This window comes from Protomyctophum parallelum, assembly GCF_964188405.1.
Source record: "Protomyctophum parallelum genome assembly, chromosome: 16".
Taxonomy (NCBI): Eukaryota; Metazoa; Chordata; class Actinopteri; order Myctophiformes; family Myctophidae; genus Protomyctophum; species Protomyctophum parallelum.
Window position 1 is genome coordinate 10,473,418 of NC_139711.1, and position 26,345 is coordinate 10,499,762.

Sequence of the window (26,345 nt, forward strand, 5' to 3'; positions counted from 1 at the left end):
ATGTCTCTCTTCCTGTCTGTCTGTGCAGTCTCTCTATCAACCTGTGTCTCAACATGTCTCCCTCCCTTCTCGTCATTCAAACTATTCATGCATGTATTTCTTTAAATGTACACCACACACGCACGCATGCAAACGCACACAAACACTGACACACACCATCTCAACAATGAACGTTATGGAAACAAATAGATAAAGTAAAGAGATAGATTGTGTGTGTGTGTAGCTGCATAGTTGTGTGCTGCTTTTCAATCCTGAAGGATGTCTACTGCATAACCTCTCTTTCTCTCCCTCTCTTCACACACACACACACACACACACACACACACACACACACACACACACACACACACACACACACACACACACACACACAGTTCGAGCTGTAGGAATCACACACAGCACATGACAACTATTTACCATGGTACCTTTACTTTACAAACGTGTGTGTGTGTGTGTGTGTGTGTGTGTGTGTGTGTGTGTGTGTGTGCTTGTGTATGTGTATGTGTTACAGAGGTGCAGGAGTTTGTCCATGCTTTGTCTGTTTCAATGAGGCTCTTTTAAAAGGAATAGATGTCTGGTTGTGTTCTGAATCTGATGAAGGCCGTCGGGGCCAAAACACCATGTTCCAGTGATTGAAAAGAGCTTTTCCTGAAGGTTTTGTGAAAACGCATGTTTTCCCTGTAGGTTTTATTCACTTGCTAATTCTACTGCTTAGAGAAGAAGTGTCCAGCAGAGGAACTCTAGACTAGGAACAGTAGAATGAACATACAATGACACCTTGGAAAATGCACCCCTTTCTCACTGACGATGTTCTGTTTCTGACAATACACTGACAATCTACTGAATTGCCAATGCAGGACATGTGTTCTCAAACAGCACATGATTGTCAAAACAACTTTTTATTATGACATTTATTATGGAACAGTTTGGGACATATGAGGTTTCCATCCGACAGCGACAATGTTTGAAGGCAACACCTCGACTCCGCCCCGGCATTGGGCTCGGTGGAAATAATAGGATTACAATGGAGGGAGACGGCCCTGTATGGCCGAATGGTTCAATGGCAGTCCTGCACTACACTACAAAAGAAATGAATAAAAGTACATTGGAACAGATTTTTCAATCTGGAAAAACTCCAGTTCCAGTGACTCCAAGAAGTCTGTCTCCAGTTCTTAGATCATGTGGGAAGTGTGTGTAGAGTATGTATGTTGTCAATGTGCTTGTTTGTTTGTTTCTTAAATTAGTCTGACCCTTCTATCAAAGTGTCTTTCTTAACTCTCTGAGAGCGTACTCTTGGAGTTACGAAAATAAATCAACACTGAACATAATTTGCGCGCACACACACGCATGCACACACGCACACACACACACACCCACGAGGGTTATGTACAGTATGTATGCTGGGTTGCAGTGATTAGATCATGATCATGAGATGTTTTAACTAACATACCAGTCACATGAGTAGAACCACACACACACACACACACACACACACACACACACACACACACACACAAACACACACACACACACACACACACACACACACACACACACACACACAGTCTTGGATTCAGAACATTAAATGTCAACAGACAGTTGGAACAATAAATACAAATAGTTAAAGCACAATCTCGCAGAAAGCCTCAGACTAAAGGGCTGTCCACAAAAAGCACTATAGGCCTAACTAGTTTATACTTTATAGTGTTCACCATTGTCATCATTATATTTGTAATATACTCTGCCATCCACTTCTCTTAGAACAATGTTTATAACTATATATTTGTAGTTATAGTGGTCTTGTGTGGACAATAGTGTTGTGAGGGCCGGCTTTTCTGCATAACTCGCCCGCGCCTCCCGCCACGGGAGCCAGCCCGCACCAACCTGCCCCGCAAAACAATATATTAATCAACAACCCACCCGTCCCACTGCCCGCAAAAACTAAAAAACGCTATTAATATTAAGTTTCGCATCGCATGCATAATCGCATTTGCTTGATTGCCAGAGAGAGAGAGAGAGAGAGAGAGAGAGAGAGAGAGAGAGAGAGAGAGAGAGGTGACGGTCCCTCGGATGAACATATAAAACTTAAGCCCACCACTTATACACATACATGACATGACATAGGCCGCCGCCTATCTGAACGGTGCATTCAGCATGCAGTGTAGCTCTCCACTCCAAATGAATCTCTGCATGTTCTCATTTTAGTTTCGATTGTGCCTATACTTTGACTTCGTTGCGCGTACCCAAAATAGCCACTCTACAAGCTCACAACGTGTCACCTGCGACGCATTGTAGATACTATAATTCTGTGTGTGCGCACTATGTGCATGCCTGCACGGTCACGCGCTCAATTAAGAAAGATTTAATTCAGATGTGCTGATGACGCCGGCCAGGTTCAGACTTAGAGCCTCAGAGGGGGGAGAGCCGAGAGGGGAATTGTTTTAAGTTAACATGCAGTTCAGGACGGAGAGGACACTTTTCTCCGACGGTCAAAAAGGCAGGGGCTGAGCCCCCTTTCATAATCACAAGATGAACAACAGAACAAGCTGATGATTTCAGCGGGACAACCCGCGGGACCTGCGGGGCAACGGGCCGGCATCACTAGTGGACAGCTCATCTTGCATAGATGATGATGATGATGGTGTGTTTGTGTGTGTGTGTGTGTGTGTGTGTGTGTGTGTGTTTGTGTGTGTGTGTGTGTGCACGCGCGCACACGCACGTTTGCAAGTGTGTGCATAGTCATACCTGGTCTTCATCACTGTCTGTTCCTTCCAGACTGAGAGAACTGTTTGTCTGCACTTGATTCTGAAAGACGAGTCAGAGACAGAAAGAGAGATATAGAGAGACAGACAGAGAGACAGAGTGAATGTGTAGTGAGTGTAGAGTGTAGACTATTATTGTAAGTGCTGATGATGGACCGAGGACTTCAATGTGTCACTTTTTTCACTATGTAAATAAAACTAGTTTTTGCGAGAGCCTCAATAGTTTTGGTCGGTGTGCTTTTCTGTTTATTCTGGCCTGTCGCATCTGACCTGACCTGACCTGACCTGAGTGTTGTGTAGTTGGTGTGTAGATTATTACCAGTACAGTGTGTAATGAAGAGTATTCAGGTGGGCTGCAGGGCAGACCATCGTCTTCAGACATGGCCGCGGGGTCTTCTGTCTTCTTTACACACATCAGAGATGGTGGTGAGCCCAAGCGGATGGCCTGCTTCAACTGCATCTGCACGTAAACAACAGTGGCCCTCATTCATCAATCTCACGTAGACACCAATACGTATTAACCCTTACCCCTTATCCCTAAACCTATTTGCCATATTTTAAATGTAGAATATTTCAACTAGCCGATCTACATCGACATTTTAAAATGTTTTTCAAAATAGTAAAAAATGGCAAATAAGTTTAGGGATAAGGGGTGGCACAAGATATAGCCCCCAAAATAATTGCCAAAGCACTTAAATCTTTAGGATGAAAAAAATAATAATCATGGTATTTCTTTGCTTGAAACCTTGAAAAAAATATTTTGATCCAAGCACGCAAACAAAATCAATTGATTAATCTTTAAAATAAAAATGCTCGGAAATCCATCTGCCCATTGCTGCTGCTGTTCAGTAGGTATGGGAGTCGAACGTCTGGCTTCTCTCCTTAACTAAGGTTCCAAATTGTGGCATAACTCCAGAGGGACTTCTCCCTTGGGAGACGTCGATCCCTTTTCAAAGATCTTGTTTAACCTAACAAACTGAAAATCTGTATATTTCAATTGCTTGTAATTATGTAACCTGTTAATAAACAATTTGAAAATAACTATTTATGTTAGGGATATATAATGACACATGACTGACACCCAGTATTCTGTAGCACGTTAATATTACCACCCGTCGCCTCTGCTTGGTGTGGAGCCAGTGCCAGCAGAATACATGAAAAAAGCGGAGAAGAAGCGTTATCGGAAGTGATACTCATCCATTGTCGTGCCAGGGTCGCAGGAGTTTTCTAGCGATCAGACTATTAATATGGTTAGTGCGACCTTGAATTAATGTTTTATTAAGCTCCCAACATCGTACTTTAAATGAGGTCCTGTTCAACTCAACTAAGTGTCAATCACTAACAGCAAAGCAGAGAAATAGCTTAATTTGGGCTTGATGTACAGTATGTGCATGCCTACGTACGTACGTACATGCCTACGCATGTGTGTGTGTGTGTGTGTGTGTGTGTGTGTGTGTGTGTGTGTGTGTGTGTGTGTGTGTGTGTGTGTGTGCTTCATGGACGGTATCACTGAAACTCAACCTAATGAACGTGTTATCTGCCATCTGTTATGTGCTGCCCTGTAACAGTCTCTCAAGGACTCCTTTAACCAGCACGGGCACAGAACAAACAGTAGGACAACGGTGCTTTCATTAGCCAGAGCACAGGACTGACACCGGCTAGGCTGAGGTTATTATTATTACATGTTACTGTACCTCTAAGACCCTGCCTGAGGAACACGTCACATATTGAACTCTGACACAGCTATCACCATAAGGAGTTCCCAATGCATCTACGTCTAAATATGGAGTCTGTATATGGGCATATACTGAGATCTTTATTAACGCAATAACAATGGCATCCATCCTAGCATGTAAACACCTTCCAGGAATATAAAGACTGCAGTTTGATTAGATTCCCCATCAATGATGTCACTGGTATGCAGGTTTCTGAACTGTCCCACAGCCCTCCTCTGAGACAGTGTAGACAACAATTGTGCCATATTCGAATGAGCATTAGTGAGGACCAATTACAGTATATGAAGATAGGTTGAAAATGGGTGAAGCATATAGCCACATGAAGTTGATAATACAACAAGAAATACAAATCTTTGGAGCTGCTGAGTGAATACTTTACCAGAGAACTGGCTATGCAGAGCCTTTAGTGTAGCAGTATTTGTCTGTTATTTCTATTTCTGTGTGTATACGTAATGTACTTTGTCCATTTCCATTCTCTGCATGTATCTCTCCATTTCAAGATCTGCCTGCATGAATTGTTAAATTGTCTTGATGTCATGTCATGACATTTGATTTTAGCCCATTTTTATGACAGATATATATATATTTTTGTGTGTGTGTGTGTGTGTGTGTGTGTGTGTGTGTGTGTGTGTGTGTGTGTGTGTGTGCATGCACAAGCTCACACGTACCTGTAGTGACTTGACCTTCCCAGGGATGCTGTCCTGAGATGCCCCCAAAGCCTCGTGGGCTTCGGACGAATCAGAGACGAAGATGGAGTCATGTGACAAGGCCTTGCTGCCAAGACTGACCTTTGACCTTGGGAGAGAGGAAGAAGGAAGTTAGAGACAAAAAAAACACACAATGAGATGTCACAGCAGCTTCTAGACATAAACAAACATCAGGATATCGGAATGTCCCGGTGCCACACACAAACACCAAATCCAGCTCAGCACTTTTTTGTGTAATATTTTATACATGTTTTAAATCCCTGAGTGAATGAGAGGAGGAGAATGACTACTGTAATAAATAAATAAATGGTAAATGCATGGTGCATTTATACTCAATGGTAATCAAAGGCTTTCTCACACCTGACAGATTGGGCAACAGCCAGGTGCGCTGGTGGAGTATTAGCGTATGGTGAATAAAAATGAACTAGAAAAGCGTGCAGACGCCAGGACATGATATGAGGATGCTGCGGAGCAATTTGTACAACAATGTGTTCATGTTTATGGTAGTTTTGGGGCATATTTATAGCACTGGTTCCCAAACTTTTTAGCTCAAGAACCAAAAGAGAGATTAGACGTTTACCCGGGGCCCAAACTAGTGAAAATAGCAGATAACAGCTTCGCGCCGTGTTGCGAGCTATTTCACTACTTCTTAAACATGTGTTCTCCAATTTATGGAATTTATTTTATTTTTTGAAAGAATCATTGAATTTTGTTAGGAACCACTGACCAGTGTTCCTCAACATGCAATGTGGGTATGATTGGATGTTGCGAGACAGACAGGGAAGAAAACATTATGTTTGCCTTGACGGCCGTTCCGGCCTGGCGGAGATGAAAAGCACCTGCACACTGACTGTAGACGCTTTCTCAACAAAGAGACTTGTTCTTTTCAGTTGCAACGTTTTAGGTACAAGACCGTCTTCAGGTATACAGACAAATGATACAAGCAGTCTTTTTATACAGAAAAGTGGGGCAACAGAACCAACACAAACCCCTAGTCATTGAGGATGGGGTATAAACCTTGTGGCAATGATCACACTTAATTAATTACCTCAATAACAAGTCTTTATAAAAAGACTGCTTGTAAATATGCCTGAAGAAGGCTTGTAGCAAAACGTTGCAAATGAAAATGATAGAAGTCTCTTTTACTGAGCAAGTAAGACAGACAGTGTGCACTGTGCAGGTTCTTTTCTTTCTTTTTTATGTGAATTGACTGCCATAAAAAGGTAAATGGTGCATTTATATACACAATAAAATGTGACAGCAAGTAAAAGCGAAGAGTAGTCACGACAGGAAATGGCATTTAACACCCTACAATGCACAGGAAACGGAGACTCTCCATGAGGAGTGACATTTCCCAACAAAAAAATAATAAACACAGGAAGTGAGGAAGCTCCACAGGCATGTCATCACGAGTGTGCTTCAAAACAAAGGCTCTTTAACCACTTAAATCATCCCTGTTCTGATAATGATTTTCACTGATGCATTGCATTATATTATAGTCAATTTGAAATGTCAAAACTCAGATGGTGGCAAATAAAATATAGAAAATTCACAATATATCATGTTCCAAAATGGATGGAATATAAATACGTTTTCACATCATATTTGGATTATGTGTGTTGTTTTGTGACCAACTGAATTTGAGGATGTATGCATAGAGTGCATGAGTTTGAACATTTGTGTCTGTGTGTTTGACTTCGAGCACAGGTGATTGCATGCATGAAATTGTCTGCGTGTGGAAGATAGAGAGTGGAGAGAGAGACGTTTTACCCAGACCCGTTGTCCTTCTCTGATCGTGTGAGCGTGCCATTCTCTGGTTCACTGTTGACATCGTCACTTGACTGGCTGGCTCTAAGTCCCCCCTCCACCCCAGAAACCGACGCCTCTTTTCTCTTCTTCCTGGCAAAGAACTTTTTAAAAGTCTGAAACTTTGATTTCTTCTTTCCTGCAATGGAGAGAGCTAGAGTGAAATACAGTAGAGAAAGAAATCAGAGGAAGAGATGGGGTAGAAATAGAGAGGGCGAAAGAGAGAGCAAAGAAAAAACAATTGTAAGTCAGAAGTACATGAAATAGTCTACCCATTCAGCTATGGCTGCCCTAGTTTCTTGATACAGTATAAAATAGTTATGGACTAATACAATACATTATACCAAATTTCTAAATGGTTTAATAATGGGCAAATCACACGCAGAGCATCTTTAAATTGTGCCCTTAAGTGAACTGTAATTACCCCAATTAGCTCTTTGGTAGCTGTAAAGACCCAGGAGACACACTATAAAACTCTCACACATAGATGCTGCATACACATGTACACACACACACACACTTTTGAAATGTTAAACATGCATTGTACTGGAACGCACACACTCACACACACACACACACACACACACACACTTTTGTACTGGAACGCACACACACACACACACACACACACACGCACACACACACACACACACACACACACACACACACACACACACACACACACACACACACACACACACACACACACACACACACACACACACACACACACACTCCTTGTAAAACCACCCCCTCGTGAGACCAAGTCCATTTGCACTACAGTGGAAAATGTCAGGAGCTCTTTTTTACAAGTACTTAAACAGCTACCGACTGCGTTAACGGTTTGTCAGTCAGCTGGGAATTCATCCAGAACTTTAAAAATTGTAAAATAGCTACTTCTTCCTCTCTGGTGTTCTCACTCTAGTAAAGACCTGTAGTCACGCTTAATTTTTGTACATTTTACTTGATAATGAAAATGTTCAAAGCAAGGAAAATCACTTGTGCCACACAGTCTACTGTTATAGAAGTGGCCACTGAACGTGCGTCTGTGTTCCATTAGTAGAATCTTAGTGTGAATCTTTTTTGCTGTGCTCTATTTTTCTGTGTGTCCACAGGTGTTAGGCAGCCCTTCGTCTCGCCTTTAGAGGGGGAAAAATCAGTAAATACTGAACTCCCCGCGGGACGGACGAATTGTCGGTGCAGCCACCTAACTGCATACGGTTCCATTCTGTCCCCAGTGTACCCCCCCCCCCCGTAAGAGTGTACAAAGGAAACGAATAGACCCATAAGGATCCATTTGGTTCCTTAGAGTTATACATTTGAGTCAAAATTAACAAATAGTTCTGTAGAAAAATGTCAACGGATTCCTTCTATGTGCATGTCCCTGTGAAGAAAACCTTGATTGAGAGAATGAATTCATTCCTTTGACTAAACATTCCTTCTCCCTGTGTGTTTCTGTCTGGAACATAGCCAGACCTAAAAAAATGTCTGGAATCTAAATTTAGGCAGGTAGTGGTTTAAGATTCGTTACTGCCTGGGTCACTAACAGCACAACACTTCAATTTCATCTTTACACTTCTTAGATCTTAGACATATTATCGCAAAACTATGAACAGCCCTGAACATTTTTACTGGATTATTATCAAGAGTTGATTAACCCATTTTGGGTGGGATTTTGGTGTTAGCATTATGTTATGCTTTAGCTATTGAAAAATAGCAGATCTACAAGCTCGTAGCGCGTCACCGAGTGGCATGCTACGAGCTTGTAGGTCTGCTTTTTTCTTTTAATCAAAGAACGACTGACATAGAAACATAGCTTTTTCAGAAAACTGTCAGGATTTAGGAGACATTTTTAGAATCTGATCTCAGGTCAAAATGGGTTAAGTGAAACGCAAACCCCCCCAGAAACAAGACATTATCACACAGTATAATGTGCATACAGGCCAGAAAGTAAAAAAAAACGTCCACAAGAACATTTCATTTTAGATGTGGAACACAACAACACAATTATCGGAGGGTCACAACAAGTGCCACATTCTAACTGTACCCACTGAATTATGATGAGTACACGGCATGGAAGCTGCATGATCTCAAGTTCAGACCATCGCCTACAGTATATCACCATTGAGGACATCTGTTCTTTAAGGCAAAGATCTCGGACAATGTCACTCTTCTGCTATAATTATTGTTTTCGTCCAACCTCGTGGAGAAATGCAGGGTGTACCTTTTTCTTGCGTATGTTTGGACTATAATCATGTCAAAACCATGTGTATAATTTTCATAGGCTAAGTTACAGTCTAGATGCCCCCACATCAGTGCTGTCCCTACACAAGAAAAACAACATTAGTAATGTTTTGTGTTTTTTAAACCACCATAATTTATACTAAACAAAATGACAATCTACAAGCAAAATCTTCACTTATAAAGAGTGACATGACCCAAAATAGGGACGCCAATATCAAAGACAATACGTCCATGAATGTGACTAAAGTATATTAGTAAGACGAGAGCAAAACTTTGAGGTCATATTTCATTTCCATTCAACATATCAAACATTATGGCTTATGGGTAACCCATTCAAGTGGTAAATTAAATGTGAAACACGTCCTCTATTGAGAAAACAAGAAGATATGTTGACAAAGACACTCCATACAGGAGTTAGGAAAACATTTTATTCAAATCAATATAGTCTTCAGTTCATTTTGTATTCTTTTAAACGTGGGCTAACTACAGTTACATTTTCAATGGGATTCTATGGGCTGGCCTGCAGTACACCGTTCTAACCATAGACTGTAAAAAATATGGACAAAGCGTTCCCCGGGTCTAACATGAACGTAAAATTAAGCCTGAAATCCCTTGCATTCTAATGCACTGTAAATCGCCATCTTTCTAGATCCGTTTTGGACCAGCTGGCCATTGGCTGGCTCCGTTTTGGACCAGCTGGCCATTGGCTGGCCCAGACAACGAGGCGGGACTTCCCCCCTTCTTCTCCGTTGGTTTTTATTTTGACTCGAGTGGGAGGGGAATCCCGATCATAGACTGTAACGGTAGCCACGCCCCTCAGAACATACGCAACTTTATGGTCATTTTTTTTAATTAATGGGACCATAATTTTCCAAAAGGAATATTATGACATTAAAAATGAGACTTTAAACTAGTGACTGGAAGAAGAAAGTATTCATGACCATGTTTATTAAGGTAATACAGTCTAGGTGAAGTTGGGCCAAAATACATGGGCCTCTATGGAGCTATGGGGCTTTTTGGGTCCAGTCCAGCGCCACAACAGGCCATTATATGAACTACCGATTTCAAATGAGGCTTCACGAAATATCTGGCTGACTGCCCCCCTGGTTCTAACGGACCTGAAGTGGGTCCGCTGTCTCATTTGGGGGGGCGTGAATTTGTAGTCCCCGTGTGTCTCTATGATAATGGGGAAGGGGTTTATAGGGGAGGGGTTAGTGTTATAATTTCACTAAAGTATTTCGATTGGACGTTTTGACTTTCAGCTTTCAGGAAGAAACCAAAAAAGGAAGACAGGGAAGACATATTAGAATATTATAACCTCACCTGGGGGTCTATTAAAGTAATGTTAACTCCATAGACACATACAAAACAGGGGGGAAAAAAATTATAATAATCTGCGTGGCACGCCACCTTCAATAACCTTTTCTTTTGTTTTATTTGAGTTGTTTTCACACTGCCACAGAAGAAAGATCAACTCTTTGGGAAACACCACCCAACAGTCAGCAGCCTTCTGTAATGAATTGAACGCTGACCTATTTTAAGGACAATACACCATTACTCTAAAAGGTCTCTGGTGTTTCTGGGTGTTTCTTTCTAAAGGCCGTAGCCTCAGTGAAAGGTCAATTCAGATCTATAGAAATACTGCCGATAACGTCCAGCACCCCATGCACATTCATTCTCACATAAATAATATATACTACACATGTATAAAGTGCACTGTACCCACACACTTGCACAAGTAAGCACATGCACACAAATACACACACACATACTTTACACATAAAAGTATGGGAATATAAGATCTTTACTATTACATGCAGACGATAAACGGAGTGAACTCACTGTAAACAAAATGTGACCTTTGACAGGGAAACGATAGTCAGTAGAGATCAGAGAGAAAGAGAGACAGAGACAGAGTGTCGGTGCAGCAAGAATCATGGAACACTAGACAGACAGACAGACAGACAGACAGACAGACAGACAGACAGACAGACAGACAGAGCAGACGTCCATCCATCCATCTTCAACCGCTTATCCGTAGTCGGGTCGTGGGGGCAACAGCTCCACCAGAGTGCTCCAGACTTCCCTCTCCAGAGCCAAAGAGGCATCCTAACCAGATGCCCGAACCACCTAAGCTGGCTCCCTTCCAGGCGAAGGAGCAGCGGTTCTACTCCGAGTCTCTCTCGTGTGACTGAACTTCTCACCCTATCTCTTAGGGAGATGCAAGCCACCCGTAGAAGAAACCTCATTTCGGCCGCTTGTATTCGCGACCTTATTCTCGTCAGCGAGCGCCTGGTGGCCAGGCTTACCACGGAGCCCGGCCGGGCACAGCCCGAAAAAGCAACGTGGGAACATCCTCTCCGCCACGTGGGCCCACCACCTGCATCAGGAAGCAGTGGGGTCGGGTCTTAGAGTATATATATTAATAGAGACGGCACTCAGAGGAAACCTTGAGGCGAAATGGACATAGTGGTATTGCAGCACTGGGCCAAACACATGAACGCGATAGTCCGTTGACTATCATTGCGCACGTCCATGATGACACGTGAACGTTGTTTCAGTGCAATGATAGTCAACGGCAGCGCGTTCATGTGTTTGGCCCAATCAATACCAGAATGCACTCTGTTCCTACCCGGACGGAGGAGTGAAATCGCCTCATGCGCTTTTGAGCAACTTAATGCAAGCGGATGGGAGGAGAAACCCGGTACCGTCTCCATTAATATAGACTCTAAGGGTCGGGTGCGCTGCCAGACGGGTGGCAGTGACACTGGAGTGGAGCACTGTAGACGTGCAAGGGGAATTCAGTTGTCATAGCAGCACCAGTAGAAAACACAGGGCCGCTAGTTAAGGACAGATAGCTAAAGCTAAGCATCAAGAGTATAAAAAGAAAGAATGAACACGCAGTATATAAGGGTAGAAAATGAGATGCCAAATACCAAACACAGAGACTTAAATGTCTGGTCTGGACTTTTGCACTTGGATTGACTAGGATTTGCAATCAAAATGCTTTGGTTCTTGGTGATCTATTGTCCCTTTCGATATACCACTGTGCTGTTCCGCTGCACTGTTGTTGTAACATTTTGTATCGTGACGTCTGCATGGAGTTTGTTTACTGTTCATTTGTGTTTGTTCTGCACAGAGACACTGCATGAACATTTATTTTGTTTCACCATACAGTTGTGTAAGTTCAACGGACAGCATAGTTAAACTAAAGTGAAAACACAGAGGTTGTAAGCCTGTGGTTTGGATATTTCTATATAAAGAACCCAATCCCTCTTCTAGGCAGAGGAAGACACAGCTGATCCAATTAAAATGCAGCATAGCCCCCATCATGCACCCAGTTAGACATGACATGAGATAAGTATCTGGCTGGCACACAGTGGCACAGGCACAGTTACTAGGTTAAAATGGACATGACCAGTCCATGGCACCGACCTGAAGTCCAACTCCTGATTCTTGTACATAAAGATATTTTAATTGTAAAGTTCATTATTGTCTGATGTTTACTGTATACTGTATAGTATACTACAGTAGTATTAATTACTACATACTTTATCCATTAGTTAGTATACAAAAGCAACCAAATGGACCTGTGGGGTACGGCGACCCCCAGGGGTCCTTGAGGGGCTTCCAGCTAAATGACAGATGTTGATAGTTGAGTGAATGAATGATAGTTATGAACCAAATTGACCCTAGAGGGTTTGTAAGTGTAGATATGGAAACAAACGGGACCTTAGAGGTCGGATATTTTCAAAAGATTATTTTATACATTTTGAACGTGTGCAATGGGACATTCTGCACAATGAGTCATTTAAATCCGCACTTTTATTTGTAACTTTTCCACCACTGATAGCAGGTAGGATTTAGTATCTCTGTGCTGAGCAGTATTCTATCATACTGTGTTCCCAAATCTCCCACACACTACGTGCTTCACAAGCCCAACTCTGACCTCACTATCCACCACTTCCTGGTTCTCATCACAGCCAGTAGATCCCTGTGCACGTGTGTGTGTGTGTGTGTGTGTGTGTGTGTGTGTGTGTGTGCGTGCGTGTGTGTGTGTGCGTGCATGTGTTGTCATGCGTGAGAGATACGTGTATTGGGTGGAATGTGTAGTTGGGGTGAGCGTTGCAATTCCATGGTATGTCGCTTTTTTTGTTTTGTTTTTGGCTTTTCTGTCTTTATTGATAGATTCAACTTTCAAGTGAAGATAGACAGGAAAGAGGGAGAGAGAGAAGGGGAGAGACACGCAGCAAAGGTCATCATGAACGGGACTCGAACACGCAACGCGCTGTCAGGCCAAAGTCTATATGTGGCATGCGCCTGGACCCCTCGGCCAGCGGGCGCCCATCTGTGTCACTTCTGAGGTTAAGAATGTGTAGAATCTGTTCTCAGGTCAGGTCTTGATGGGTTAGCCCTGTGCGTGTTGAAGACACCTGTCCTGTTGTATCACATTCTCACCTGAGCATTCTTCCACAACCTCAGCAGGCTCCTGATTGGCTGTCGCATCTGGAGGTCTCGAAGCCATGTCAGCGCTGTCACCGGCGCTGAAAGAGAAAGAGAATATTTAAATTAAAGCCTTTTTCTTTCTGTGTCATGTATTAATGCTAAGTGGATAGATGATGTGAACCAATAGTGAGTTCAAAAGTGAGTCAATACTGAATGTATTTAAAAACCCAATAAACAGAACATTAAAAAAACAAACAAACAAAAGAAATTACGTATTTATTTAGTTTTTCCAGTTTTATTTTAAGTTACAATGGACAGCACAGTGGCCTAGTCGAGTCATATAAAGACTATAAAACAGTGGCTTCCCCTGCTCGGGTCATACCAAAGACGATAAAACCGCTCAGTCGCCTTGTGGTTAGAGTGTAATACTTCACTCTGAAACAAGACATCTCGAAAACTGCTTTCTGGATTGGCATGGAATTTGCTGTGTACCTTAGATATGATGATGCCATTGATGCCTACCGATTTTGGTGACCGCATGGCCTTTGCTTTTAGGCCAAGAAATACACTTGTACATATCTCAAAATCTGATGAGTGGATTTGAATTGAAATGCTCCAGACCCCATAACTCTAACTGTACCTCCTTTGATGATACTTGACCAAGCTACCTGTGTGGACTGACTGTCAGATAATAACCATCATTTAAGTTCACTGCATAAAGCAACGTCACTTAATGATATCCAACACTACACAGACGTCTCAAAGATACACTCACACACACACACACACACACACACACACACACACACACACACACACACACACACACACACACACACACACACACACACACACACACACACACACACACACACACACACACACACACACACACACACACACACACTCCCATTTTCAATTTGCGCTGTGAAACTTCGTTGTTATGCTAGTCATGTTTATGTTACTGATTGTAATCCAAACAATCTCAACTGTGGCATCTCAGATATGTAGTTTCCAATATTCCGCTCTGCCCTAGCTGGCATCTCCTGCAAGCCTTCAAGCTCACAGATTTCGGGCTTCAACTTTTGTTATTGCCGTGTACCTTTTCTGTCTTTTATGTCTCTCACGTAACTAAAGACTGTGGGCTTCCTCTGTGTGCAGGTTTCTTAAGCCCACTAGTTCTGACTGAGCTTTGTAGTGTTATAGTATAATTTAACTAAGTATTAGTATAATTAGCTAGCTTGTAATAGTAGTATTCTTGCATTAGATTAGTATTACGGTAGTACTATTCTCAGCGCAGCACTGCAGCCAGAATAGACATGAAGGCAGCACATGATGTCTTGTGAGTTGTCAGTTTCAAGAATTGTAACTGGCAATCAGCTGCTCCCCTACACCCAATGACCTATACGTCAGTTTAAAATCACTGCTATGAAGATGAATTGTTGGGGAGCGGGGTGATCTTAGTGGATATATTAAAAATGGCCACTATCATTTATTGTTATAAATGCCACACTCAAAGCCGGAGGAGGCACAAAAAGGAGGCACAAAGAGTGAAAGATTGAGATGGAGAGAAAAATAAATGACATTTTGGAGATGCAAGGTTTTCTGCAGAACACCAGTGTTTGGAAAGTGTCTTGTTATTGAGGAGAGGCAGTGTCCATTAAGAGAGTGGCTGGAGAGTTATTGTGGACAGTGTTTACAGTGACTTGTGTATTCTAGAGACACATGTAAAATGCCAAAGGTATTAGCTAGCATATATGGCTGGTCAACACAAAGGTTATTAATCATTCCTGTCATTTCACATTCAGTAGGCTTTTCATTTTGATCACTGGCCCCTCTTATTCAGCAAGAGTTAACAATACATAAACAGCTAGTCAAAAGGGTTGTGTGTTGCTCTAGTCTATGCCAGGGAAAGGCCAAGGCACAGCTTTAGTAGGGACTAAACATGGGACCTTCGTTTTTGTTATAGACAACCACTCCACTGACTCCAAACATCTCCCAAGAGCAAACTGACATTCTTGTGAAAGCGGGTGGTCTCCACGATATACACTAGAAAAATCTGAATCAATAGTCACATCACAGTTTATAGGCAAGCTCCATTGTTTTTTGTTATTTTCAGGAAGCGAAAGGGGCGGCAGGACTAGGACAAAAAAAGAGAGCAAGGTTTGGTGCCGCCCAGAGCTTGGTGCGCAGGGCTGCAGCCCCTAAAGCCCTTGCATGTCACCACAGGTGCTGCGAGTGGCATAATATTTACGAAAGACCTTTGTGAGGTGCACGAGAGAATCATAGACACTCACAACCTTAGCCACAACCTGTTCATGCCGCTGCTACCAGGCAGGCACATTTTAAACAACAAGAATATGGGACAGTTTCCACTTGGCAAAATCAGGCTGTTGAGAAAGTCTTGGCAACAAAAGGGGGCATGCTCTTGGGCATAGGACGAGGCTTGACAGATACAGAGATCTCCATATCTAAGTCTAGTATTTGATATCTGCTGCAATAAACTTTGAGTTAAAGTAGAAGTTGAAGTAACAAATGTTTTGTCATGTTCTTTGTTGTATACAAGCATTTAAACTACTGCCACATGTGGCTAGAATGTATATAAAATGTACCAAAATATTTTCTCCAGCTTGAGGAATTCATATAAAAGTAAATTACTGGGTGACAAATGAAAGGACAAACCCAGCAGAAAGTATCTTAGTAAGGTGTTGTGCCACCACGAGTCACTGGAACCGCTAAAATGCACCTTGGCATGTACTGTATTATACAAGTCTCTGCAACTCTACAAGAGGTCTGGAAAACAATTCTAACAAAATATATTCCCTCATTTAGTGTTTTGATGATGGTTTTGGAGAGTGCTGACATTACAACAACATCCACAATGTTGTTCAATTAGGTTGAGATTTGGTGACTGCAAAGTCCATAGCCTTATGATTCACATCATTTTCATACTATTCAGTGACACCGCATGTTGCTTGTGTCACTGTTCAGCGTCCTTGGCATGAAATAGTTTGAGAACCACTGACATAGAAACATAGGCTTTTCAGAAAACTGTCGTGATTTAGAAGACATTTTGTAGAATCTGGTGTCAGGATTAAAGGAAGTATTAAAGTTTGATTTAATGCACTAAGATGATACTACTACTACTACAAAGTAAAATGATGTATTCATTTGTAACTCTGACTGAGGACTGTACTAGTCTGTATGCCTACATATTACAGTATTATTTGAAAGGATGATGAGGTCAGGGGTCAAGGGTGACTGACCTAAGCCAACGTCCAAAGCCAGCGCCCCATGTCGGTGTCCTCCGCTTCATCTTTTGAAGGAATGGAGGAGGGAGTGAAGGTTGGGAAAGAGGAACGCAAAGAGAGGGCAAACAGAAAGTGTCAGAGACGGAAGATTCAGAGGTAAAAGAGACAAACAGAAGAGTGCTGTACTTATAGGGGGAGAGAGAGAGAGAGAGAGAGAGAGAGAGAGAGAGAGAGAGAGAGAGCATTAGAGTCTTAGATAAGAACAAACAGAGATGAAGAGGGAGTGAGTCCAGAGAGGTTGTGGGAAAGAGCAGCATGAAAGAAAGAAGAGACTGTTAGATAAATAGACGGTTATTAAGAAGAGGAGACAGGCAAACTGGACAATAAGAAAAGCACTTGTGGATGAAGACGTTCTAGTGCTGACAATGAAGCCTGGTTTATTATACGCAGTCGGTACAACGGTGTCCTGCAACACAGCAAATTGAAAACCGTGTGTGGGTATTTTCTTGTTTTACACTCTCAAGAGATAAGTGAATGCTAGAGATTTGACTGTCCATTGCAGAGGCAAAACTAAAACTGGTGAAAGCTCAAATAAACTCAGTATCCTATTGGTCGAATGTTTTATATCAAGTTGATCCAAATAAGACATCTCATATTGAAGGACTGAGGCTTCTGGATCAGCGGAGGAATGTAGTATTATGAGATTGGTTCACAGACAATGCAATCAGCCACAACCATATAATTATCCATGGACAACGTGAAATCACTGTTTGGGATCTTCTTTTACCTGGGTACATATTTAGGTACAAACAGTACCTCAAAGTCAAACTGCTATGAATAATTATCTCTCATAAGCTGGTGCACATTGCTGTATTATGTGTAAACAATGCCCCTTTCCTTCACACTAGTAAGTGTGTGTGTGTGTGTGTGTGTGTGTGTGTGTGTGTGTGTGTGTGTGTGTGTGTGTGTGTGTGTGTGTGTGTGCGTCCATGCGTGCGTGCGTGCGTGTGTGTGTGTGTGTGTGTGTGTGTGTGTGTGTGTGTGTGTGTGTGTGTGTGTGTGTGTGTGTGTGTGTGTGTGTGTGTGTGTTTTAACTCCATTAGGTAATAAAGGATTAGTGTGCAGTACATAGGCGCAGTACATCTGCCATCAGGGAAGTCTTGTTTAGCTGATGTAGACAGCACATGCCAGATCCATCAGCATTGTGCAGCATAGCATTCATTGCATCATGTATATTCGTAAATGAGTGACAATCTCTGTCTTTACAGATATGAATGAAAGAGACAGGCAAGACATACAAAAAGACAAGCATACAGTGCATGGACAGAGAGAGAGAGTGTTGAGACGTGAAGAAGGAGGTAATGAACTGATACTAGCCGACTGCTACACAGCATAAAATACCATTGTGCGTATTGGTATCCGACTGACTGACTGTGAGTATGCCAGTCGATGCCATTCCAATGCCACGTAAATTATCACATGAGATTTAATTTACAATAATATTCTGAATTGATGTTGCACTCCTGTATTATATTCAATTTACATTATTATTTTACTAACTTGCTAACCACGCTGCCGCACTTTGAGAACCACTGTCCTAGAGTTTATTTTATTACACAATGCTATCGGATCGGTACTGCTCGGTAATGTCGGTATGGACGGAGAACATGGTACATCTATATAATGCAGACTAGTGTTTCCAGAGTGTAAAATTAATAAAGTGTAAAAATGGTTTACATAGATTCACAATTTCACACACACTCGTACACCGATGGCAGAGGAAACCATGCAAGGCACCAACCTGCACATTGGGAGCAATTAGGGGTTGAGTGTCTTGCTCAAGGACACTTCAACACCAACTCTGCGGGAGCCCGGGATCGAACTAGGAACCTCACGTTTTTTTCCCATCTGGCTGGCGCCCCATGATAAAATGGTACAATTCTTTCCTACTTGTTTTTGTGTCTCAGAGGAGGGCTGTGGAGACTTCTGAAACCCACCTACCATGCAGTAAAATATAATATCATGATATTTTTTTCAAGCAGTATTACGATACATGATATTATCACAATATTCTTTCATGTGTTTTTAGGGTTATTGGTCAAGTTAATTAACAGTACAACCACCTACAAGGTAACATCTAAAAGAAAAAGCAGTAACAGAACATTTAGACCAAAATACTTGGTCTGCCACTGTTAGGCAGGTTTCTGAACTGTCCACAGTCCTCCTCTGAGACAGAGTGAATAGACAAAAATTGTACCATATAATAATGAACATTAGTGAGGACCAATTATATAAAGATAGGTTGAAAATGGGTGAATTTGTGGTTAATACTACAGTATATACTGTATAAATCATGCGACAGAGCATGATGATATCTCTTGGTATATAAAACGTATATGATGAATGTGCTTTTTGATCGAATAAATGCTATGAAATTTAAATAATTGATAGAAGCCCTACTAGTATAGTGGCCATGCATAAAGTAAATGGCAAATCGAGTGGCAAAGTGAGTTTAATACAATCAGATAAGACTTTTCTGTTTGGACGTATGGGCTGTCAAGGCCAGAAAGTAGTTTTTTGACACTCAGTAGGCATTCCTGCATAACTTCCGGGTATAGCCTAATGATGATGTCACGTGCATACCCTCTATTAGAACACTGCTGTTTTACATAAAGAAACAATCCAGGCCTAATGCAGTAATGTAATGTAGTAAATGTGCTCTAGTATCGTGTGGCCTGATTACATTACAGCAACAAATTGGCGACTTGTGGTGACGAATTTACTAAATTGTCCTTGCTTGTAGAACGCCAATTCAGAATATGTTCAACATATAATCTAAATATTTTTAATCAAAGAAAACATTTGAGTCAGCCTTAACTAAACTGTTGTTCCAGACCTAATCTGTGCTCATTAGTTTTAATTCTGCAAGTGCCAAAGTGACTAGACTGATTGATCATGTGATGCATCGCATACTAGTATGTTAACTACTAGAGCAGGGACTGTGCTAATCGTCTGATAAAAACCCCTGTTTTTTCCATTCCCACTCTGAGATAACCAGATTACATGAGTACAGTAAATAGGGATTTTCCACCAGGCCAGCAGGGCATTCCAATCCCTGTACCGCTGCAGAACAAACCATTGGCTGTTTGGGTCTGAATGGTAAAAATAGGCCTAAACCTAAGCCACGTGAACACAGTTAAGTGTGGCATGGACCGGCCCAGAGAATGAGAGCAATGCTGTAGTCTGACGTACAATCCATCACCGTAGGACCCATTCACCGGCCAGACTGGTATGTGTACGTAGCCAGGCGTTTAGTTTGTTCTGAGGTATGCGGCATAGAGCCGCATCATGCCTTAGGCTTAAGAAACAGTCTAACCAGGTAAGTTAATCGTATCCGCCAGGCCGCCAGATGGCCAAAGGCTGGACAGTCGAAGGCCGGAGAGACTATAGCTGCTTTCTCATTTCATCAACACTGGAAGATGTCTGGGGAATCAGGTCGGGACATTGTCCGGGGTTGGCCTTTCACACACGTAGCAAACAGGAGAGCGTTCTGTTCAGATGCGTTCACAGAACTTCACACCTGTTTGATAAGGTGAGAAAGACAGACAGACAGACAGACAGACAGACAGACAGACAGACAGACAGACAGACAGACAGACAGACAGAGGGGTTGTTTGGTGCGAGAGAGAAAGATAAGAGCCAGAGAATGCAGACAGAGAGGGAGTCAAGATAGATTCCTCTGACAGTTGGAATGACACACATGGCCTGGTGGGATGAACCACTAAAACACAAATATAGCATTAGAGTGACTTGTTGTATACAGTCAGTCACACAACACACACTTCAACGTTTAAGTGTGTGTACAGAACATGAAGTAGGTCATGTGCAAAATTTGTTTTGTCTAAACACAAACTATCTAAAGCCTGACTTATATATTGTTTGTCAGTATAAATTAAGAAAAATGCACAACCCTGATACATGTTCAAAACACCATGTGCTGATGGTTTGAATGTCACTCATGATCTCTGTTTCTTGTCATTCCTTCATCCCGTTGCTATATGTAGCAAATGAGCCCTGCCTTGAGACAAGACTCCCCATTGCAAAAGTGGTAATGTTTCCCATGTGGTACACCTTTGAATCCAGGTGGTTATACATACAAAATACTACCGTCCTAATATTAATACCTTGCACACAATCCTCTCTCTCTAGCTCTCCCTACAGAAGAAGGGACAACTTTGTAAGTTGTCACCAGTGGTCATCATGTGTATATAAATTACGGAAACCTGTCTATGTCTGTCTGTATGTCCTGGCCCTGGACATCATTCTGGAACCTTTCTACTGGTTGACTTCAAACTTGGTGTTTGTGCCAAGTGGGAATTTGGACGGAACGGGACAGTGGGTACCCTCAAGTGAGGCATGCATTCTCAACTTCCCGGCTTGCATTGTTTTGAGTGAGTGAGTGAGTGAGTGAGTAAGTGAGTGAGTGAGTGAGAGAGAGAGAGAGAGAGAGAGAGAGAGAGAGAAATGAGACATTATTTGATTGTGAGCCAGACTAAGCCACAGAATGCTCCAAGAGTGGATTTAAGAGTTGCATTCGTTTTGATGTTTGATGGTAGTCTCTAAAGAGTAATCTTCCAGTCTACATGTCTTTATATAGTAGGTTTAAATTAAATGCAATGTGTACCTATTAATAGCATACTGGTTAAGAGGTCTCCTTCCAGAACCACATAGGACCTTGTTGCCCTGGGATATCTGATATTGTCTCATTACCAGCCCACTTCATGTATTTGTCTTAAAGGTCTCCTAAAGGTCAGATATGTTGCACAAAACAAGCTGATCTTGTTGACCACATACCCTAGCGTACCAATTCTGACCTTCATTTGGTAAAAATAGCAGATCTCCGAGCTTACAACACATCTTTTTGCGATGCATTGGGAGCTTACAGATCGGCTGTTTTCTCCAGTTGGCGTATAGTATGCCTAATAGTAGTAATAAATATACAGGCATTAAGTGGATGCTTTGATATTTTTGAGGGCTGGAAATTGGGACAATAATCTGTTATCGGTCTTTTATATAGTGTGATGTGTAGTATTGAATGTGAGGCAAATGAACAGTCAGAGTCTGCATTTGATTATGGTTCCTATTAGTATGTTTAAGCCACGTTAAAAGGCATGAACTAGCTCACTGTCACAACATCTCTGCTTTTAAATAGACCCAGCTGTTTCTCACTGTCCTGGTACTTACAGTAAGTAATGCGTCAATATTTAAACTTTAGAAAGCTAGTTTAAACTTTAGAAAGCTACCCTCTCCATATTAATGGAGGGGGTAAAAACCCAGTCCTACCACTATTTACTTAAAATAGAACATCCTGCTTTAGTACATCCTATACTCACCACATTGGGATGAGATTTCCTGTTTGGTTGATGTGGTGGTCTACAAGTTTAGTAGCTGACTCGTCCAGGTCAGATACACTGTGAGCTAAAGTTAGCTAAAAGTTTCTAGCTTCTGCTGAGCTAGTGGGTTCAAATCCAGACCGTGACCTTTCCCCACAAGCTAGCTCTCTCTCTCTCTCCCTCCCTCTCTCTTATCCTTTCTTGCCTACTCCATCTTTCTGTTTCCCCCCCCCCTCTCACATTTGTCCATGCTTAAAAGCTTGCACGAGCGTTAGAACGCTGCATGTGACCCATATTGCATTACATTTAAGTTGGAATGAAAAGGCCATATAAGGATATAGACAAAGGGACAATAAGAAGAATGTGCTCAGATAACAACTCCCCTTTCAAGACATCTTCCTAATCCACCACCTCTCTGCACTCACTGCACACAATTAACAATGTAGGCAGTCGCAGGTGCTCTTATCCAGGGAAACTTACAAAATGCAAGATTAGAGTAAATGGCATGAACCCTGGTCAACAAAATATGGCAGAATAAGTGGGCAAATAAATAGAGAACAAGGAATATAATTAAGTGCTACGAAGTAACTAGGACCTGGTAAACATCAAATCTAGCATCTGGAGTTAACCACGGAATGCACCAACTTGCTCATCCTCAGTGGGGGTCCACGGACCCCCATTTGAAATTATATTATTATTATATTATTATTTTTGTTTTTTGGTAAATGGTGCATTTATATAGCGCCTTAGGCGCTTTACATAGGGCATTACATTCACCCATTCACAATTCACACACACATTCATACAGTGATTGCGGCGGAAGCCATGCAAGCCACCAACCAGCACATCGGGAGCAATTTGGGGTTCAGTGTCTTGACCAAGGACACTTGGGCAAGACATGTAGACAGGAGGAGCCGGGATTCGAACCGCCGACCCATGGATCATTGGACGACCTGCTCTACCTCCGTCAAGAATTCTTCCAAAAGCTCACAACAGGTTGCAGAGCTTGTAGATTTTCAAATAGCTAACATTTATTAGGTTTGACATAGCAGGCGCAGCTCACTCCTACAGCCAGCATACAAAGAACGATGAATTGTTGTGTATTAGCTTGTCTGACACCTTTATGAGACTGAGAGAGCATCTGCAGTTACTGCACATAGACTAGAGTCTAGTCTACATATAGTATAGTCTAGTCACTAGACTATAGCCAGAATAGTCGTTGCAGCGAGAGGCAAGCATGCAACGCACTATCCCCCAATAGTGCGGGAACATTCAGACCCTTCTGACCCCCCCTCCGGCGCCTACGTATACCCTAGTATTTACAATTTTACTACTACTACTAATTTAATTCCCGGTTTTTATCTCCATCTCACAAGAACATAAAGCATGAAGAACTACTACTCCTGAAAGTGTCTAACGGGAAGTACAGGGCATGATGTCCAGAATACCGGAACTTCCTGTAGCCCTGCATGCATTTCCTGTACTTCTGGTTAGACACTTTCGTAGTAGTGTTTGTCCAGCCTGAGGAGGAGCTGCTAGTGGGTGGTAGTAGTGCTTGTCCAGCCTACTGCTAGTGGTTGGGTAGGGCAATGATGTCAGTGCCAGTTTTGATGGACTCACCATCTCCCATGCATTTAATAACATAACTGCAGCATTATTCTATTCTGAAAAAGCTGTTTATTATGTCACAAACAGAATATCTTATCCAAGCATTTTATTTGCACTATATCTAAATAATAATTTAACAATGAAAGAAAGTGGCTCATGTAACCACAGCACAGCTGACAGGCACTCGTCAGATTCAGTTAAATACGTTTTGGGTTACAGATTTAGATTAGATTTCGTGACTATCTCGTCTGTGAGTCTGTAACCGTTCTCATTAGTTCACTAAGAAGTGTCTTTACTATTTGTTTTACTTGTACTAATCACCAACATTGTTGGTTTTTAACCACTCTAAAGTATACTATACATTGAAGGAAGCCCGTCGTGGCAGAGTGGTGCATGGCTGTCCTGAATTTGACATCACTGGTCGGCACCGTATGAAAAATGAAATCAATCATTTTAATAATGGATGATGGTCATAATCAAAGGCACGATGAGTATGCCTGGTATGACGCTGTCTTCACCTGGCTACAATCACTGCTGCCATGATCACTGGAAAGCTATTGGCCCTGCGGCTGGTGATTGTGAATTGGAATTAATGCAATGAAAGAGAAAAGGGTCCCTTTTCACCAAAAGTATGCATATGATCTAATTTAAAGAGTTAAACCGATGCTCATGACTTCACAGTGTACTTCCTCTTCTGTTATCCCCATTCCTCCCTCCATCTTCTCCCTACCGTTGGCTCACCCCCACTTCAATCCAACTCCACATAGCTAAGGAGGCCACAGCCACACAACCACAGCATTTCCTCTTCAACCATTCTTCGCCTGGCCTGCAATGTGGACACATGACTAAGAGGGAAATGATTCGCAAAGAAAAAACGCTGAACTTCCAAAACAATTCCATGTCTTTTATGCATTCACCTCCCTTGATTCTCAGATGCGAGAACATTTTAAGAATTTAAATTTAGGGGATTGAATTGGCTTAATTGTGGATCATGATAGCTCATCCCAACTCCCACGATACATACAATTCATATCTTGTTTGGTGAAAAATCTTTAACCCTGGCAATGTTTATTAGAACCATGCAGCATCAGTACACATGAAGACGTAAAGGGAATGCTCCCTTCCTATAGCTACATCATGGGTTCAACTCATGACTCTACTGACACAATATACATGTGTCTCCAAGGAGTACGGTTATGAGAAACTGACAAAATAATTTGTTTCCACTTCATGTTCAAGAATGTGTTTTGATCTGGATTCAAGCTGCTAAGGACATGGACCCATAGTGGACCAGGTATGCTTAAAGCAAGGAAATATGATAAATCATGTGAAGGGCAGAAATACGCATCCGATATAATATATTAATCCAAGTAGGAATAAGAGGTAAACAACCAGAGCCTTCTTTCTCCCCCTGCATTCAGGTTGAAATGTGTAGATGTAGATAGTTGAACTACAGTCTGGGTTCAGAAGACTTCTTCACAACAGTAGGATGGTCAGAGGACTGAATTCAGCTCCATCTCACCTCAATCTCCTCCTCTCCTTTATATCTCATCTTTCCTCTCCTTTCTCTCCATCTCCTCACCTTCTACGCCTCTTTCCACCCCCCTTTCCCTCTCCACTCCTCTCTTCCCTTCCTCTCCTGTTCTGGCCTCCCCTCTCCTTGTCCCTCCAGATCGCTGTTTAGTAGAGTCTGTGCTCTTAGCAACAAGCCATACAAGGACTGAGAGAAAGAGACACTGAACAAACACTCCCATCACTCATCCTGGTCAGTCTGCATTCATTGTCTCCACCAGGCCGAAGGCATGGAGAGAGAGTATGTTTTGCACTCCGTGTGTGTGTGTGTGTGTGTGTGTGTGTGTGTCCGTCCGTTACCAGCTAATCTCCGGCACCGTTAACCCGGTCGATGCCAAATTTTGCACACACACTCCCTGGATACCAACAATTTTCAGAACGGCCTGTTATAGCGCCACCAGGGGGCCGACTTTTGAAAAACATTTTTTTTGCTATTACTCCTCCAGATTCAAATCCCGCAAATCGTTACACAGTATCTCTATAGTCATGTGTTCAAGACGCCTGTTTGATATTTTATATTTTCATCCTAATTGGCTAACATTGGCTTTCAAAGTTTGCAGGATTGGCCCGTTTTTAACAAAAAGCCTCAAATCATGAACGCAGCATGCAATTTATGTAAAATCTTTCACAGACTTTCTTACTAGGCTGAGGAATGTATCCCACCCTTTTCACATTAGCCTGTTATAGCGCCACCAACAGGTGGATTTTTGCAAAACACATTTTTGGAACAAATGTAAGAAGAAATGGCACCCTTTTCCTTTTCACATTGGCCTATTATAGCGCCACCAGGAGGCCACAACCTGACCTGGCCTGGTGGAGA

The 26,345-nt window shown here is 42.1% G+C and overlaps 1 protein-coding gene across 3 annotated transcripts in view; it reads right to left on the reverse strand.

Moving 5' to 3' along the window:
* The window catches only part of LOC310873615 (uncharacterized protein), a 53,867-nt gene that overhangs the window by 17,186 nt on the left and 10,336 nt on the right, over positions 1-26,345 (reverse strand). For 2 of the 3 annotated variants that reach the window (XM_083786140.1, XM_083786142.1), the window contains exons 2-6: positions 13,714-13,799; positions 6,976-7,165; positions 5,167-5,293; positions 3,082-3,222; positions 2,746-2,805 (exon numbers count right to left, since the gene is read on the reverse strand). In XM_083786140.1, the coding sequence (XP_083642266.1) occupies positions 2,746-2,805; positions 3,082-3,222; positions 5,167-5,293; positions 6,976-7,165; positions 13,714-13,799 (604 nt within the window). The remainder of the gene's footprint in view (positions 1-2,745; positions 2,806-3,081; positions 3,223-5,166; positions 5,294-6,975; positions 7,166-13,713; positions 13,800-26,345) is intronic. The other variant, XM_083786141.1, reaches the window with a different exon arrangement.